The 17,744-nt window shown below is 43.1% G+C and overlaps 1 protein-coding gene across 4 annotated transcripts in view; it reads left to right on the top strand.

Annotated features, from left to right (window-relative positions):
* Positions 1-17,744, top strand: part of CORO6 (coronin 6) — an 83,263-nt gene that overhangs the window by 43,736 nt on the left and 21,783 nt on the right. For all 4 annotated transcript variants that reach the window (XM_069945638.1, XM_069945636.1, XM_069945639.1 and 1 more), the window contains 2 exons: positions 6,090-6,212; positions 17,115-17,244. In XM_069945638.1, coding sequence (XP_069801739.1) covers positions 6,090-6,212; positions 17,115-17,244 — 253 coding nt within the window. The remainder of the gene's footprint in view (positions 1-6,089; positions 6,213-17,114; positions 17,245-17,744) is intronic.

A 17,744-nucleotide genomic window follows, 5' to 3' on the forward strand; every position in this document is an offset into this window, starting at 1 on the left:
TTGCCATTCGCCCTGGGGTAAATCTGACTTGTTATACATGTTCCTCAAGTCGTTACGATTAAAACGATATATAACATGTATAACTTTTATATTATCTGATGGCCGGTAAAAAATTCAAACCATTGTTAACAAATATACGTTCCTTAAAATCGCTCCATTCCCAGGCTTATAGCGCTTTTACCCTTTGGTCTATGGGGCTGTGTCAGGTGTCATTTTTTGCGCCATGATGTTTACTTTCTATCGGTACCTTGATTGCGCATATACAACTTTTTGATCACTTTTTATTACATTTTTTTCTGGATTTGATTTAGCATTTTGGGATTTTTTGCGCTGACGCAGTTTACCGTGCGAAATCAGGAATGTGATTAATTAAAAGTTCGGGCGATTACGCACGCGGCGATACCAAACGTGTTTGTTTATTTATTTACTTTTATTTAAAACCTGGGAAAAGGGGGGTGATTCAAACTTTTATTAGGGGAGGCGGCTTTTTACTAATAACAATACTTTTTTTTTATATCACACATATACTAGAAGCCCCCCTGGGGTTAGGGTTATTCCCCCCTGGGGTTAGGGTTATTCCCCCCTGGGGTTAGGGTTATTCCCCCCTGGGGTTAGGGTTATTCCCCCTGGGGTTAGGGTTATTCCCCCTGGGGGACTTCTAGTATATACACTTTGATCTCTCATTGAGATCTTTGCTGTATAGTTATACAGCAAAGATCAATAAGATCGGCACTCGTTTGCTTTCGGCTGCAGCCGAAAACAAACGAGTGTCAAGCCGGGGTCGGCGCCATCTTGGAGCGGACCCTGGCCGGCAGCAGGTACAGAGATCGCTCCTCCGGGACAACGTCCCGGAGGAGCGATCTTCCCCACTAGACACCAGGGAAGTGCTGCAGCTGGTAATTGGAGGCAGCTGCCCCCTGATTAGCGGGCACGGCGATCAGACCTAGCCCGCTAATAGCCGCGGTCCCGGGCTACACGCGGCACCGGGATCGCGGCGGTTCAGAGTGGGGTCGCCGCGCGGCCCCGCTCTGAACACCTCCTGGGTACATATGACGTACCGGTACGTCATATGTCCTTAAGAGGTTAAAGGAGAACTCCAACCAGACCCATTTTTTATCAAGTGCAGGGAAGGATAAAAGAAATACCGGCTCTGGTTGTCGGGTCCCCAGCCTGTTCTATGGACGTCGTGTCCCCAGCCGCTCCCTGGTCTGAGCAGGGACCCGGCTTATGATGTAAGAGGTTTGCTCAGCCAGTCAGCGGACAAGGCGGTATCCCAGACCAGGAAGAAGCCAGGGACCAGAGCGGCGGTATGCGTCCACCAGCGCTGGAGCGAGGGCGGTAAGAACATGTTATTTCTTTTATCCTCCCCAGCATTTGCTAAAAAACAAGTCTGACCGGACCCATAGAGATCCCACATCACAACTTAACGGATATACTGTTTCTGCCGTCAACATCTTGGTGCCAGATGCCGCAGGGGTCTTTAGTTAAAGGAGTCCGGCAAAAATTTTCATTAAAGTATTGTATTGCCCCCCCAAAAGTTATACAAATCACCAATATACACTTATTACGGGAAATGCACATAAAGTACTTTTTTCCCTGCACTTACTACTGCATCACTTCCTGGATAACATAGCTAATTGTATGGTATTAGATATGTATGGTATTTTGAGTCCCCTGTTACAATCGTGGTGTTCTGCTTGTGACAGTACTCCTACCCACACCATATTCCAGTGTTCTGCAGGGACATCTGTATTCTGTACTATAGTGCTGATCTCACGTGGCTTAACTTTATTACTTGGAACATGATTTAGTTTGTCTCTTAAGCTAGTGTTACAGTGTATTCCTTGTAGCCGTAAACAGCTCATGTCCCAGTATTGCTTGCTTTCTCTGGCTTCAATGTGGAAAACTATCCAGACGCTTGGTTTTCCTAAAGAACTTTCATTACGGTGCAAATCACATTGATATCGGTGGAGCGGCCTCGGCTTTACAAGGCCTCTGGAGCGGAGTAGGTGATAAGATCTTTTTATCCGTTTTGCATTTGCTTTCATCCCGACAGCCTGGAACTGAAAAGTAATAACGCCGGACCACATTACGCCCCATGTACGGTGCATTTATTTTTCATGGTTTGCCCAGATACTTCCGAGAAGTATAAACCAGAAAATCTGATCTTGCTATATAATAACACACGGCTTTATGGGATAAAGGGCTGGCAGCCCTTTTATATGCTGACTAATGACATTCTTCATACGGGATTGAAGGACGTATTTTCTTTGTGTTTATAAATATATGAAAATACTGTATGTATAGTATATTTGTTTGTCCTTTGCAGACAGCATTATCCCTGAGAATTATTGACAACTTCATTCTATCTGCCTATTATTTGGGACCCGACCCTTCCTAAGGCTACGTTCACACAACGTAAGTAAAATATTAATCATGGCCGTTGTTGCCAATTTGCAACACGGTCGTGATGAATATTTAACTTACATTGTCTTGCAGCTAAAGGAAATCCCGGCCAGAGTGTATACTCATAGTGGTGATGTATTACACCTGCAAGCAGACCACGCCTTCTCCCCACCTTGCCACGCCCACCCTGTCTGCCCATCAGGTGAGCAGGGGATACGGCTGGCATACACTAGGGACAAGATGCGAATCTGCGCCTTCTCCCTGGCATAAGGCTAGGATGAAGGCTTTGCAAATGTCCCCCCTAGTGTTGTATAAACAGTGAATCACTGCAAGAAATTGGGAGATAGGAACCCCAAAACAAGTTTTATTGGATATGGCATCCATAGTGCCACAGCCATACTCCAGCCTCCCATGCTTCTGTATCCTATGACTGCATGGCTTTTGTACAGGTCCCGTAATTACGGATTCACAATTACAGATTGGAAAAAAGTGCCCTTTGGTTTCTATTGGGCTATTCTCACAACCAGTAAATTACAAGTAAGCAATCTGATCCGCAATAAGGACATGTCCTACTACGCTCTTTTTTCTATATACAGATTTACCAATGAACGTCAATGGGTTCTGCAATTTTTATGGATTAATTAGTACAGTACAGATTTAACAGATCCGCCAAAAAAATACGGATTGCGGATGCACTACAGATGCAGAATCTGTATTTTTTTTTACCTGATTTTGAAGGTTGATGGTCATGTGCACTTTGCTTTGCTTTGTGAGTAAAATTGCAAAAAAAAGGCTTTTATTACAGTACAGTATAGAGAATAATCTAAGGGTCGTATTACACGGGACGAATATCGTTCGAAAAATCGTTAGATCATTCGGATTTAACCGATAATCGTTTCGTGTAATAGCAAAGAACGATTAAACGACCAACGAGAAATCGTTAGTCGTTTGATAGAATTCAGACCTATTTTTATCATTCTCACATCGTTCGGGGTAATAAGTCATAGCTGAAACATACGCAATAGCGGCAACAAAACAACCGCGAGAACGATCATAAGTAACGATCATCGTTCCGTTTAATTGGGCGAACGTTTTCAGATTGTTTATTGTTAGTCGTTAGCCGTCAAAAAATCATTTGGTGTAACAGTACCCTCACGCTACACTGTATGTACAGAGGAACTAGTGACTGCAATAGGGATCAGTAAGGCTCAGTTACATCAGGTGAACCATGTTCTCAGTCTGTGATATTTAATTCAATGTGCTCAGGTCTATAAACAGTCTGTGAATCTCTTCATGTGCTCTTTCAGTAGATCAGTCTCCTAGGGTGAAGGGTTTAACATGGATCAATGTGTTCAGATTTAAATGGAATGAAAGAGTCAGTCTGACCATGGCCCTCCCTCCCGTGAACACTGATCTTTATTTAGCTGAAGAATGTATTATCATTACCTCCCCAGGTCACTGGTAATGCCCTTGACCCATTCATTATCCTTCATTCCACCTCTCGGGAAGGCTTGGAGAGCTTCTCTGTACAGACTGCAGGACCCAGGCATTAGACTGCTGATCCTGTACTTCCAATATCAATGACCTCATGTAGCAAACAATAGAAATGTGTCAGGAAGTCCTAGCACACGGCTATTGGAGAGCTCACTTTTTCCAGAGTCTGAGTCTGGAGATTGTTTTGCTCATTTTCGAGCCTTTACTAGGGCACCACCCTTCCAATCCCGGCATGTCCTGGAACATTCTCTGGGACTGGTGACACTTCTGTCTTCCTCTTTCCTCTTCGTTCCTATTATTTGAGCCCTCGCGGGTGGTGTTGTGGTTCTTTGCTATATGGGCGACTCCCTTGTTTTCTTTTACCAATTAGTTCAGGTGCTTGTACCAACAATAATATATATATATATATATATATATATATAAAAATATATATTGTATACATATATATACCTCTATTACGCAGCATGCAAGAATAATCAAGGAGGTGTAAAGAATCTTAAAGGGGGACTATCAGCAAGTTAGCCTAATCTAACCTGCTGATAGCCCCCTATTTCACACAGGGCGCTGAGGATGAAGCTATGTCTCTTAACTTCCTCCTCAGTGCCGTTCCCGTGCTGTTAGCAGTGTAATCCTTAGTCCGTAACACCAAAAGGAGCACTGCTCTGCCCCCAGATTGCAAGACGTCTTGGATTGGTGTTCTGGGATCGGGACAGTGCTCCTAACGGTGCTCCAGACTGAGGATTACACTGCTAACAGCACGGGAATGGCACTGAGGAGGAAGGTAAGAGGCATACCCACCTCCTCCTGTAAATTAGGGGGCTATGAGCAGGTTTGATTTGTTCCACTTTAAAGGGAATATATCACCTGCATTTTGTTACTGATTAATGCAGTGCTATTTTTGTTTGTAATTTTTTTAAATTTCATTCTAGTACATTACTAGATGGGCAGCCATCTTGCATGAGTCACATTAAACTGCATTTCGAGATAGGGTTTACAACAAGCCTCATAGACATAGGCCTAATAATCTGTAGTTGGGAATGCTCCATGCAGAGTGGGAGAGTTCAGGTCATGACCTATTGTGAATACCTGGTCCTATCTTATCTATTTACTGGTGTCTGCTGTCACTGTACTCCCATATGATGATAAGGAGGAGACTGCTGAAAAGTTTTCTCTAAAGAAGTGTCAGTATATATATATGTATATATATATATATATATATATATATATATATATATATATATATATAATATAAAATCATCGCCACTTTTCTGATGACACATTCCATGACATATTCAATCACTTTATGATGGGATCCATCCTCTGGGACTCCCACTGTGCATAGTGACCACCCAGAGTGACCTCATGAGGTTCCTATTAAACGGAGCGATAATCGTCCGAATCAGGCCAATTTGGCCAATTATCGCTCTGTGTAATAGAAACAACAATCATCAGCTCATAGGGGGAGATTTATCAAACATGGTGTAAAGTGAAACTGGCTCAGTTGCCCCTAGCAACCAATCAGATTCCACCTTTCATTTTCCCAAGCGTCTGCGAGGAATGAAAGGTGGAATCTGATTGGTTGCTAGGGGCAACTGAGCCAGTTTCTCCTCCATTGTTTCTTTAGGTTCAGACCTAAAATCATCAGCCGCTGACCGCGCATCAATACGTGTAATAGTGATGCACGGCCGACAGCTAACAGTTAAATAAACTGTTATACATCACCTCTCCATGCTCCCGGTCACCTCCTGCCCTCTGCTTGCTTCCCAGCTGTGTAATAGGCTCAGTAAACAAGCGCCGATCTAGCATTATTGATTGGGCTGCCATTGGCCCGTCTAATAGGACCCTAAGTCTCAGTGTCCCTATTAGTGTCAGCATAAATAATAGACATCAGCTAGTATACCCCCATAATTGGGATTTTCAGTATTCCCATAAACGTAAAACTACCAACAACAGTGTCCCTAGTTTGACCAGTAGGTACCGGTGTCCCTATGTGCAAACCATATGTACTTCATGCTAAGAAATCAGGCACTGAGAAATAATCCCAATAAATGGTAAATCCAATCAAAGTGAATGATCATAAGAATACTGCCATTAATTTGAATGGGCTTTTGCTTAGAACATTCTTCAACATTTTATTATCATAGAGTGAATTGTGCTACCCCTTTAATATATTTCTTCTTTTGGTTTAGACAGGACGTGTGGATAAGAACCACCCCACAGTCAGCGGCCACACAGCACCAGTACTGGACATAGATTGGTGCCCCCACAATGATAATGTCATTGCCAGCGCATCAGATGACACTACAATCATGGTAAGTGTCTCTTATTCTCTCCAGTAGGTTCCATAGATCCTGACAGGTGGGGGATCCTTTATGTCGATTACACTTTTGGAATTCACCCGTGTGAGATGTTAATCTGTTACCCATCTGTGCATTCTTGGGCCATAGCTCGCACACTACCACTCCCATTCATGTCACAGTACATTGGTATAAATAGATGAACCCCAGGGCAATGCCAATATGAATCACCAATATATCAAGTGCAATTCAGCTGCATCACTCCTTATAAGAGCCCATTCACACTATGGAAAACAGGCAGGAATTCCGAGGGGAACCCCCGCCCGCGAACTCTGCTCGGAATCCCGCCTGCTATCTGTTTCAATGGGATGCCTCATGCGCCCCCACTCCCCGCCTGTTTTCTGTAGTGTGAACGGGTCCAAAGGTAGAGGTTCCAAAAGTGAAGGATTACCTTATATTTTTATCTATCTTTCACTCTCTATCTATACACTACTGTGCAAAAGTTTAAGGCAGGCATGAAAAAAACTTTGATTTTATAGATTTTGGTAAATAGATGGAAAAGCAGCACTAAAAATGTTAGTGTAGGGGATGAGAGCAAACGGGGGGCGGGGGGTCACCATAAATGGGTGGAGACTTAAAGGTTAGGCCATTCCCGCATTCTGGAAAGAAGAATATGCAAAGAAGCAGTGTGTGAGTCCTTCCAGTCCTAGTTACCAGGTGTAGGCTGGGTTCTAATCAGGGCTTGATTCCTGGACATTGCACTTGGTATGTCCTGGCCTCTTTGGATCCATTTACACAGAAAGATTTGAAGACAAAGCCAGTGACTATAAACAGAGATCAGGTCATACAGGAAAGCCCGATATTTCTCCTCTTTTTAAATCCATTCCTGGCTTTGGCTTCACATCTTTGACAGATAATCTGTGTAAATGGATTAGGACTCATACCCTAGCAGGATTTTGCTATTTTTCTAGACAGGTGTTAATATTGACTGGCTGTCTTAGTGGTTTTCAGGGATCCGGGAATGGCTGTGTTCTTGATGTCTCACTGTTAATGTTTGTTTTTATACAAAACAAGATGTGAAAAATAAAACCTTTAGGGTATAAACCCACACACCGTATATGCAGCAGATATGCAACAAATACGCAGCAGATTTGTTGGTACAGATTTGATGCTGTGTTCAGTTATTTAGATCTAATCTGCTGCGATTTTGCTGCGAGTTTGCTGCGAGTTTGCTGCGTATCGCAGCAGTAAATATGCTGCATATACGGTGTGTGGGTTTATACCCTTAAAAAAAAAATCACTGGCCGCTGTAGTCCCATCCTGGCCAGTGATTGGCTGAGCAGTCTGTCACTTCAGAGACCGCCTCTGGAGTAGCACCGGTGGCTGCGGGGAGAATCAAAGTGAACATAGGGGAGAGTAATGTATGAACGTTATTATTATTTTTTCACTTATAAGCTGTCAGCCACGCATCACTATTACACATATCGATTAACATTCAGCAGCCAATGATTTAAGGTGAGGACCAAAAGACAACAATCAGCTGATGATGTCATTAGCTGATCGTTGTCTTTATTACACAGAGCGATAATCTGCCTGATTTTGCAGATTATCGTTCTGTGTAATAGAGCCCTTAGGTTTCTATTACATGAAGCGATTTTTAACGATTAACAACTAACGATAAACGATTGCAAACAAGATTGTTTATCGTTAACCTGAAATTGTTTACCATATTAAACAGAACGATGGTCATTACTATGATCGTTCATTCCTTCTGATCCCAGCAAAACAATGAACAATGTGCGATTACACTGAACGATTAGTGAAAAAATGCAGAACTACAGCGAACGAATGTGGAATTACAGCAAACAATTACAAATTAACGGTTCAGATCTAAATCAACGATCAATGACATATGAACGATTTTTCGATCCTTGCCTGCAATTACGCAGAACAATTATTATTTAAATTCATACGATATAACGATTTTTCACACTATAATCGTCCCGTGTAATAGGGCCCTTAGAGTATGACTGGGGAGTTAATAGGCCAAGCCAGATGCTCCCCTGAAGGAGGGGTTACCTTAAAACAGCTGTTTCAAGGTTGTTGCACCTAATCAGTACAGGGCCATGCGCCGTATGGCCTAATGTGCAACCGAGGTGTAACGTTCCTTGAGGAGACCACCATAAAGATGTGTGAAGAGTGAGGAGTGTAAACCCTAACAATAATTAAGAAAAGCAAAGTAGACAGCACTCAGATGATGAAAGACGGACAGATCAAGATACTGTATATAGGTAGGTGGATAGATGGCTGTACTATAGCTAGATCTTCTATGAAGAGTTTGGATATTGGCATTGATTTCCTACATTAGAGTAGTAATTTATGGCATCCTCTCCATAGACTATTATAATGGATATTTGTCTACTTGTCAGCCCCATGACTATTTCCTTGAACTGTTCTCCTGTAGTTAATTGCTATACGCGATACAAGTAACGCTGGAACCTTCTCTGGAATGAGCTGTGCACATTATTACCTTGGGCTGGATATATATAGCTCCTGCCAGCCATGTGCCCCGCTCTGAAGTCTGAATCCCACACTGTGATACAGCACTTCTAAATATACCTCACTCACTAGAAGGGGGACAGGGCTGATCCCATGCCAAAAACAGAGGCCAGCCTGTGACGGGAGGCAGGGGATTCCAGTAAGCTGTTGTTCAGACATCACCACGTGGTGGTTTTTATTTTTCAAGATTCAGGAAGCGCGGCGTCTCCTTTTGAGTTCATCAGTAAATGGCTATGGGATGGGAGCCAGCGGAATACAATCCTGCACTCAGCCTCAATCCACTCATCTTTCTACTGCATTTTATAGGGGTTATAAAAACAACAAGTCAGGGTGGAGAATATAGCGACTGAGAAGGCTGTGTCTGTTGAATTCTGGGTATTTGTATATAATACAGTGGTTTCAGCCCATAGAAGTCAATGGCACGTAGGTCACATGTCAATATTCGTACAGATTTTATCATCTGTAATTCTGGTCACCAAAAAACTTTTTTTTAAAAAACTTAATTTTGAGCAAAAACAAAAAGGGATCCAGTATGGGACCAAAAACAGAGCAAATTGTAAATATATATTTTATACATATATACATATATACAATTTTGTGTTTTCCATGAAAAGTCACACTTCTTCACCACCCTACGTTGTGAAATAAATAGAAAATAGAGTCAAGACATTGACAAGGTTAGAAATAATGATTTGTATTTGAAATAACATTGTTCTTACATCACACTTCGCTTTCGTCAGAGAATCCAGCTTTTGCAGCAATTCCAGCATTGCACACCTTTGGCATTCTAGCTATTAATCTGTTGAGGTAATCTGGAGAAATTGCCCCCCACGCTTCTAGAAGCAGCTCCCACAAGTTGGATTGGTTGGATGGGCACTTCTGGCGTACCATAGTCCAGCTGCTCCCACAACAGCTCAATGGGGTTCAGATCTGGTGACTGCGCTGGCCACTCCATTACCTATGATAGAATACCAGCTGCTGCTTCTGCTGTACATAGTTCTTGCACAATTTTGAGGTGTGTTTAGGGTCATTGTCCTGTTGTAGGATGAAATTAGCTCCAATCAAGCGCTGTCCACGGGGTATGGCATGGCGGTGCAGAGTGATGGCCTTCCTTATTCACAATCCCTTTTACCCTGTACAAATCTCCCACCTTACCAGCACCAAAGCAACCCCAGACCATCCCATGACCTCCACCATGCTTAACAGATGGCGCCAGGCATTCTTCCAGCATCTTTTCATTTCTTCTGCGTCTCACAAACGTTCTTCTTTGTGATCCAAACACCTCAAACTTGGATTCATCCGTCCACAACACTTTTTTCCAGTCTCCCTCTGTCCAATGTCTGTGTTCTTTTGCCCATCTTAATCTTTTATTGGCCAGTCTCAGATATGGCTTTTTCTTTGCCACTCTGCCCTGAAGCCCAAAATCCCGCAGCCGCCTCTTCACTGTAGATGTTGACACTGGTGTTTTGCGGGTACTATTTAATGAAGATGCCAGTTGGGGACCTGTGAGGCGTCTGTTTCTCAAACTAGAGACTCTAATGTGCTTATCTTCTTGCTTAGTTGTGCAACACGGCCTCCCACTTCTTTTTCTACTCTGGTTAGAGCCTGTTTGTGCTGTCCTCTGAAGGGAGTAGTACACACCGTTGTAGGAAATCTTCAATTTCTTAGCAATTTCTCGCATGGAATAGCCTTCATTTCTAAGAACAAGAATAGACTGTCGAGTTTCAGATGAAAGTTCTCTTTTTCTCACCATTTTGAGCGTTATATTGACCCCACAAATGTGATGCTCCAGAAACACAATCTGCTCAAAGGAAGGTCAGTTTTGTAGCTTCTGTAACGAGCTAGACTGTTTTCAGATGTGTGAACATAGACAGAGGCAGCGCCAGAGAGCACTGTGTCAGACTGGAAAGAATACACCACTTTCTGCAGAACATACAGCAGCTGATAAGTACTGGAATACTTGAGTTTTTTTTTAATCAAAGTAAATTACAAATCTGTATAACTTTCTGAAACCAGCTGGTTTGAAAAAAAAAGTTTTTCACTTGAGTAGCCCTTTAACCCCTTAACGACCATGGGCGTACATTTACGCCCCCACTGCCTGTGCCTTAACACAGAAGGGCGTAAATGTACGCCCGCCGGGGTCCCATGTTATGGAGCGGGCTCATGAGCTGAGCTTGCTCCATAGCTGGTGAGGACCGGCTGCTATCTGCAGCCAGGCCCTCACCCTCCATGGCTGCCTTAAAAAATGTAAAAAATTTTTTTTATTAATAATAATAATAAAAATTCAAAAAAATGCCCCAAAGCCCCTCCCCTAATAAAACTGAAAATCACCTCCCCTTACCATTTAATACATAAAACACATAAAAATAATAAAGTGAATTAACATATAATATACCGTAGCGTGCGTAATCGTCCAATCTAATAAAATAAAACAATATTATTCCCACATGCTGAACGCCGTGAACAAAAAGTGGTAAAAAAACCACAGAGATTGCTTTTTTTTTTTAATTAAATTTTATGTATAAAGAAATTAATAAAGAGCGATCAATACGTTTGATCTAGAAAAAAATGTTACTAATAAAAACTAGAGATCATGACGCAAAAGATGACACCACATACAACCCCGTAAATGAAAAAATAAAAGCGCTATAAGAGTCACAATAGGGCCATTTTTAATATACCTATTTGCAAAAAAAAAAAGTTTTACTGCTAATAAAAATAGTAAAACGTTAGAAAACCTAGTAACCATGCATATCGCCGTGTTTAGACCGACCTATAGAATAAAGAAAAGTTGCCAGTTTTACCGTAAAGTGCATTACATAAACCCCCCAAAATTTGACCCAAGTTCACCCCATAAATGATATTTTGGGGGTTCTGTCATTCAATTTATGGCAGATTGAAAGATCATATTACAAAGTACACCTGCTACTGAAAACAAACCTTGGCCCTGTAGCTGGAAAAATAATAGAGTTATGGGTCTTAGAAGGCGAGGAAGAAAAAACGAAAATTCAAAAGTGACAATTGGCCCAGTCCTTAAGGGGTTAAACAATGCAGGTACCTTTGCTGTAAGATCACATATATACAGTGTTTGAATGCAGTGGTTCTGCTAGTATATCATGTGTCCTGCATAACACACGGCCTGCAACCAATCTTGACAAGTGTCAGATATTGATTCTGCTGGATGAGCTGCTAATCTTCCTCATACCCAAATTATCACGTTGCAGTTCACCTGCGCTATCCAACATGTCTTTGTGTTAGAGTATATTACATATTATATTCTTGCAGTGTTATTTTTTTTTTCTTCCTACAATAGGTTTCCTTTCTTTTTGTACAAAAGTATATTTTCAACCAGAAAATTAAAATTTGCTGTAAAAAAATGGAATTTGTGAATTTATAAATAATTGTAGCACTGAAAGGGCGGGTTCACACCACGGAATTCTCGCGGACAATGTCCGCGGAATTCCGTCAGCTGTCCGCCCGCACGGGCACACGCTTTTCCGCCGGCTCCATAGACACCATTCTATGGGCCGGTGTATTCCGCGATCCGCTAAAAGAAGTAACATGACACTTCTTTCAGCGTATAGCGGAATACGCCAGCCCATAGAATGGTGTCTATGGGGCCGGCGGAAAGGCGCCCAGATGTGCGGGCGGGCAGCTGACGGAATTCCGTGGACATTCCGCGGAATTCCATGACCATTATTAGTGGGCGTCATTATCAATAGACAGACGCCTTTCCATGATATAGGACGTCACGTTCCTGAAGTGGAAACATATCCTTAAAGGGGTTTCCATCTTTCCTATATGAAGTTATTATGGATTCTGCACAATTTTGCTGTTATCTATCTACATTGACCCCCACCGAATGCATAGAATCATCAGCTCTCAGTCCAACCCATCTCCACTCCCTGCTCCTGGCCCCCCATCCTCCTCTCTTCAATGGGCTGGCTTGTAACCCTGCCCATTGAAGTGAGGGAGGACACTGACAGCTGCTGCTAATCAGTGTCTCCCGACTCCCTCCCCCCAGGTCACCTGTGTGCCCCCCGCCCCTGAGCTCACCTGTGGACACTGACAGCTGCTGCTAATCAGTGTCTCCCGACTCCCTCCCCCCAGGTCACCTGTGTGCCCCCAACTTTGCCCCCCTGCAGCTCAACCACCAGCTCACCAGCAGCAGCGGCGGCGGCATCCCCCGCCCCACGTCACTCACCAGCAGCTGCGACAGCGGCATCCCCCGCCCCCCCCCCCTCCGTGAGTCACCAGCATCGACGGCAAACACCTCTGGACTCACCAGCGGCAGCAGCACATCCCCGTCACTCCAACCCCCCCCCCCTCAGAAAAACTATCAGCGGCAAGAGCACCCCAGCCCCCCGAATGCGCCCGCATCAGAGCTCCGTGGCTCGTACTTTAGCCACTGAATTACTGACACAAACCACTTACAGCACTCTTGAGGTGCATCCATATCAGTCTATGATGTGGATTATGTTATAGTGTCATCTTTGCACAGAGCTTCTTTTCCGCTGAAGAATGATAAAATGCTTAAACACAACATTTGGTTAAAAATAGTATTTCCATGTTCTCATTTGCATAGTATTCACTGTTAGAAGAGAACAAAAGAAAAAGAGCAAAAGAGTGGCAGACAGCTTTGTGGTCATTGTTGTGGCATGTCTTCTATGTGCTTTCCTCATTTATTAACCATAGAAGGACAATGGTGATGAACATGATAGGATCATATGTCACCTAAACCCTGAGAAAGAGTTATTAAATGTTTTATATAGTTTGGATTGTACTGTACTAGAACTAAACATTGGCTAGCACTAACTATAAAAATGTCACAAAGAAGTAAGGACTGAAACAAATCAAAACTCCATCATTCCATAAAGTTTTCTTAAAGATACGTAACTGCTATAAATTTATAGAGACAGAAAGCTCTCTACCACAGCACAGCCGTACTTTGTGTCCAGTGAGGCCGGTGTTACACGGGTATAATACTATGACGCTGTCAGATCAGGTCATCAGATCCATGGTTGGGCTGTAGTAGAGGCCGAGAACTGTGTAACACCTCAATCAAAAGCGCTACACCTATTGCAATAAAAACACATGGGCCCAGATTCTGTATAAGGCCGGGTTCACACAGAGTATGACACCGGCCATTCTGTGACCCAGCTCACTGAAGTTTATCTTGGCCGGTACCGCAGTATAAACTTCAATTCTATTGAATTGGGCTGCGGGCGCATTCGTGTGCGCCCGCATCCCAATTCACCATTAAACACAATGGAGAGTGTGGCCGGAGCCGCGCTCTCCATTGTGTGACCTGTCAGGCTTGTGCGGCCTGAATGAATACCAGCCGCAAAAAACTGACATGTCAGTTTTTGGTGCGGCCGCTAGAGGTCCCGGCTGGAGTGTATACACATAGTATACACATTGGGGGAGATTTATCAAACATGGTGTAAAGTGAAATGGCTCAGTTGCCCCCGGCAACCAATCAGATTCCACCTTTCATCCCTCACAGAATCTTTGAAAAATAAAAGGTGGAATCTGATTGGTTGCTAGGGGCAACTAAGCCAATTTTACTTTACACCATGTTTGATAAATCTCCCCCATAGTATTCCCCCTGACTGCAGTACAACGTAAGTTTTGTATTAATCACGGCCGTTGTTGCAAGTCGGCAGCAACGGCTGTGATTAATACAAAACTTACGCTGTGTGAAGGGCGATATTATGGCCTAATATCCGGGATAAGTGAGCGCCAATTTGCTAGATTGACGCTCTCTCACAGAGCCTATTATATGACTTGACTATGGTGCAGCCCTTGCTGTATATAGATAATAAAAACGTTTTTTACTTACCTATCCACGCTTCCCGTGTTTTTCTAGCTTTTCCCCGCTGTCAGGAGCTGCTGCGGCTAACCCGAACGACAGGCTACTCAGCCAATCACTAACCAAGGCAAAACAGCGCTGTGATTGGCTGAGCAGCCTGTCACTTTAGAGACTGCCGTCATCAGCCGTCAACCTCGCATTGCTATTACATGTAGCGATGTGCAGTCGGTGGTCAATGATTTTTCACATTTTGAAAGACAACGATCAGCCGATAATCGTTTCTTCATTACACTTTATTACACGGAGTGATAATCCGCCGAATCGTCCTGATTGGACAGAGTAACGCTTTGTGTAATAGGGTGTTATATTTGGGTCATTGTGTGAAAATGAATTAAAGGGGGTTGTCCGGTATTAGAAAAAGCACAGCTACGTTCTTGCAAATATGAAGGTTGGCAGAGAGGTAGCAGTGATGTGTGTCTCCACCCTAATTAGGCTATGTTCACACTACGTATATTTCAGTCAGCATTGTGGTCCTCATATTGCAACCAAAACCAGGAGTGGATTAAAAACACAGAAAGGCTGCGTCCAAACAATGTTGATATTGAGTGGATGGCCGCCATATAACAGTAAATAACGGCCATTATTTCAATATAACAGCCGTTGTTTTAAAATAACAGCAAATATTTGCCATTAAATGGCGGCCATCCACTCAATTTCAACATTGTGTGAACAGATCCTTTCTGTGCTTTCAATCCACTCCTGGTTTTGGTTGCAATATGAGGACCACAATACTGACTGAAATATACGTAGTCTGAACCCAGTAAATATAGTAATATACAGAAAAAAAGAGATGGCAGGCATGGTTGGCTACCAATTACCTGTGGACTTAGTTTAATCCTTGAATAGTTATTTATATCTATACAAACAAATCACCAAAGTGTACTATTAAAGGAGAGGTCCAGTGAAAATATTTATTAAAGTATTGTATTGCCCCTCAAAAGTTATACAAATCCCCAATATACACTTATTACAGGAAATGCTTATAAAGTGCTTTTCTCCCTGCACTTACTGCTGCATCAAGGCTTCACTTCCTGGATAACATGGTGATGTCCCTTCCTGGATAACATGGTGATGTCACGACCTGACTCCCAGAGCTGTGCGGGCTGTGGGTGCTGGAGAGGATGATGGCAGAGGGAGGCTCAGTGTCCCTCCAGAGCCCTGTCTTCCTCAGTGTCCCCCTGCTATCATGCTCTCCAGCAGCTACAGCCTGCACAGCTCTGGGAGTCGGGTTGTGACATCACCATGTTATCTAGGAAGTGACATCACCATGTTATTCAAGAATAGACATCACCATGTTGTCCAGGAAGTGACATCACCATTTTATCCTGGAAGTGACATCACCATGTTATCCAGGAAGTGACATCACCATGTTATCCAGGAAGTGACATCACCATGTTATCCAGAAAGTTAAGCCTTGATGCAGTAGTAAGTGCAGGGGAAAAAGCCCTTTATAAGCATTTCCCGTAATAAGTGTATATTGGGGATTTGTATAACTTTTGGGGGGGCAATACAATACCTTAATAAAAAATTTCACCGGACCTCTCCTTTAAGCTACCATAACCATATTGGCCAGGTATCATTGTGTAAGGGTATGTTCACACTGAGTAAATCAGGCGGAATCTTGCCTGCCTGAGTGTGCCATAGCCTGTCTATCTAAGGATCAGCATTATGTATTTCGATGTCTAGTCCTGATGACCAATCCAGAGAACAAACCAAGGGAACCCTGCACATGTCCTCTCACGGCTCTGTCATGTGCCCTGGACAGGCTCCTGATGAAAGTCTATGGGGCAGTCTAGGTCTCACAGACAATCAGGAGCCCCACTTGATCAGTCGCGGTTGGAACACCCAGCCGCGATATTATAACAAATTTTGACAGGTCCCTAGATCTAATCTGTCTAAGGTACTGCACGTGTGTGACCACTAGCACTGACATATTTGATGGACATTCTAAGAGGAAATTAAAACAACACCAGATGGCGCCATAATACTATAAAATGGAGTTTCTCTACTTTAAATTGGTACTCCAGGTGGGAGGGCAACAACATCTACTTACCTCCCTGTTTCCAGCACCAAGTCCCACAACAAGCTGCTCCGGCCTCTGTCACTGAATAGCTTAGCGGGTTAGAAACATTAGGTCTCCAGCCACGTCAGCAGATACGCACTGCAGACCGGAGCAGGGCGATGTGGGACCCAGTGCTGGAACCGGGGAGGTAAGTGGACCGTTGTTGCCTTCATCCACCCCCTCCCTCACCATAGCTAAAAAAGCCCTCCCGCCCAGAGCACCCCTTTAATTATTCAAATTTTGAAAACATGTATGCGTTGTGTGATCTAATATGGTAAGTTAATTATAATTTTTGGGTGCTCTTCAGACTGCGCACTCTCTCTGGTTTGTGACTATGTGGTTTTACTGTATTAACTTTCAATATTTTATATTATATGTACTAATACAAGGACACACAAATAAATAAATTGCATTTTCTTTGCAGGTTTGGCAAATCCCAGACTACACACCAGTGCGATCGATAACTGAACCTATTGTAACGCTAGAAGGTCACTCGAAGCGAGTGGGAATTGTCTCATGGCATCCCTCAGCCCGCAACGTGTTAATGAGTGCAGGTAACCACCTAATAACATGAAACCATACGGCCTTACAGGATAGAGAAGGCCTGCATATGAGTCCGTCCTTGCTATTGGGCTGCGGTTAGAGAATCCTTATTCTTTTGGGAGCCTATGCTTTCTATATATGCCAATAGGAATTCTTTAATGAAAATGTAATCTAGCCGCTCATTGCCGTTATGAAGCAGATTTATGTGGATAATAGGACATCCTTAGTCATTTTCTGTCTCCCTGGGAAACCCTTTGGTACAACCCTGAGATTTCCCAGAACCCACTTTGAAAAAACATTCCTGTAATGGATTTTATTGCTGTAGAAGTGGAAGCAAATGCAAAGTCATTTATCCTAAATTAACTTCAACGATGCAATTTGCGGCTCTGTATTTACAGCCAACGTTTAACCCTAAATCATACACCCTACACTAGCCACTATGTATAGAGGGGGTATAGGGGCATTAATATTAAAGTGATATTTTCACCCCCCTTACTCTCACTTTATTTAA

Source organism: Dendropsophus ebraccatus, chromosome 11, assembly GCF_027789765.1.
Source record: "Dendropsophus ebraccatus isolate aDenEbr1 chromosome 11, aDenEbr1.pat, whole genome shotgun sequence".
Lineage (NCBI taxonomy): Eukaryota > Metazoa > Chordata > Amphibia > Anura > Hylidae > Dendropsophus > Dendropsophus ebraccatus.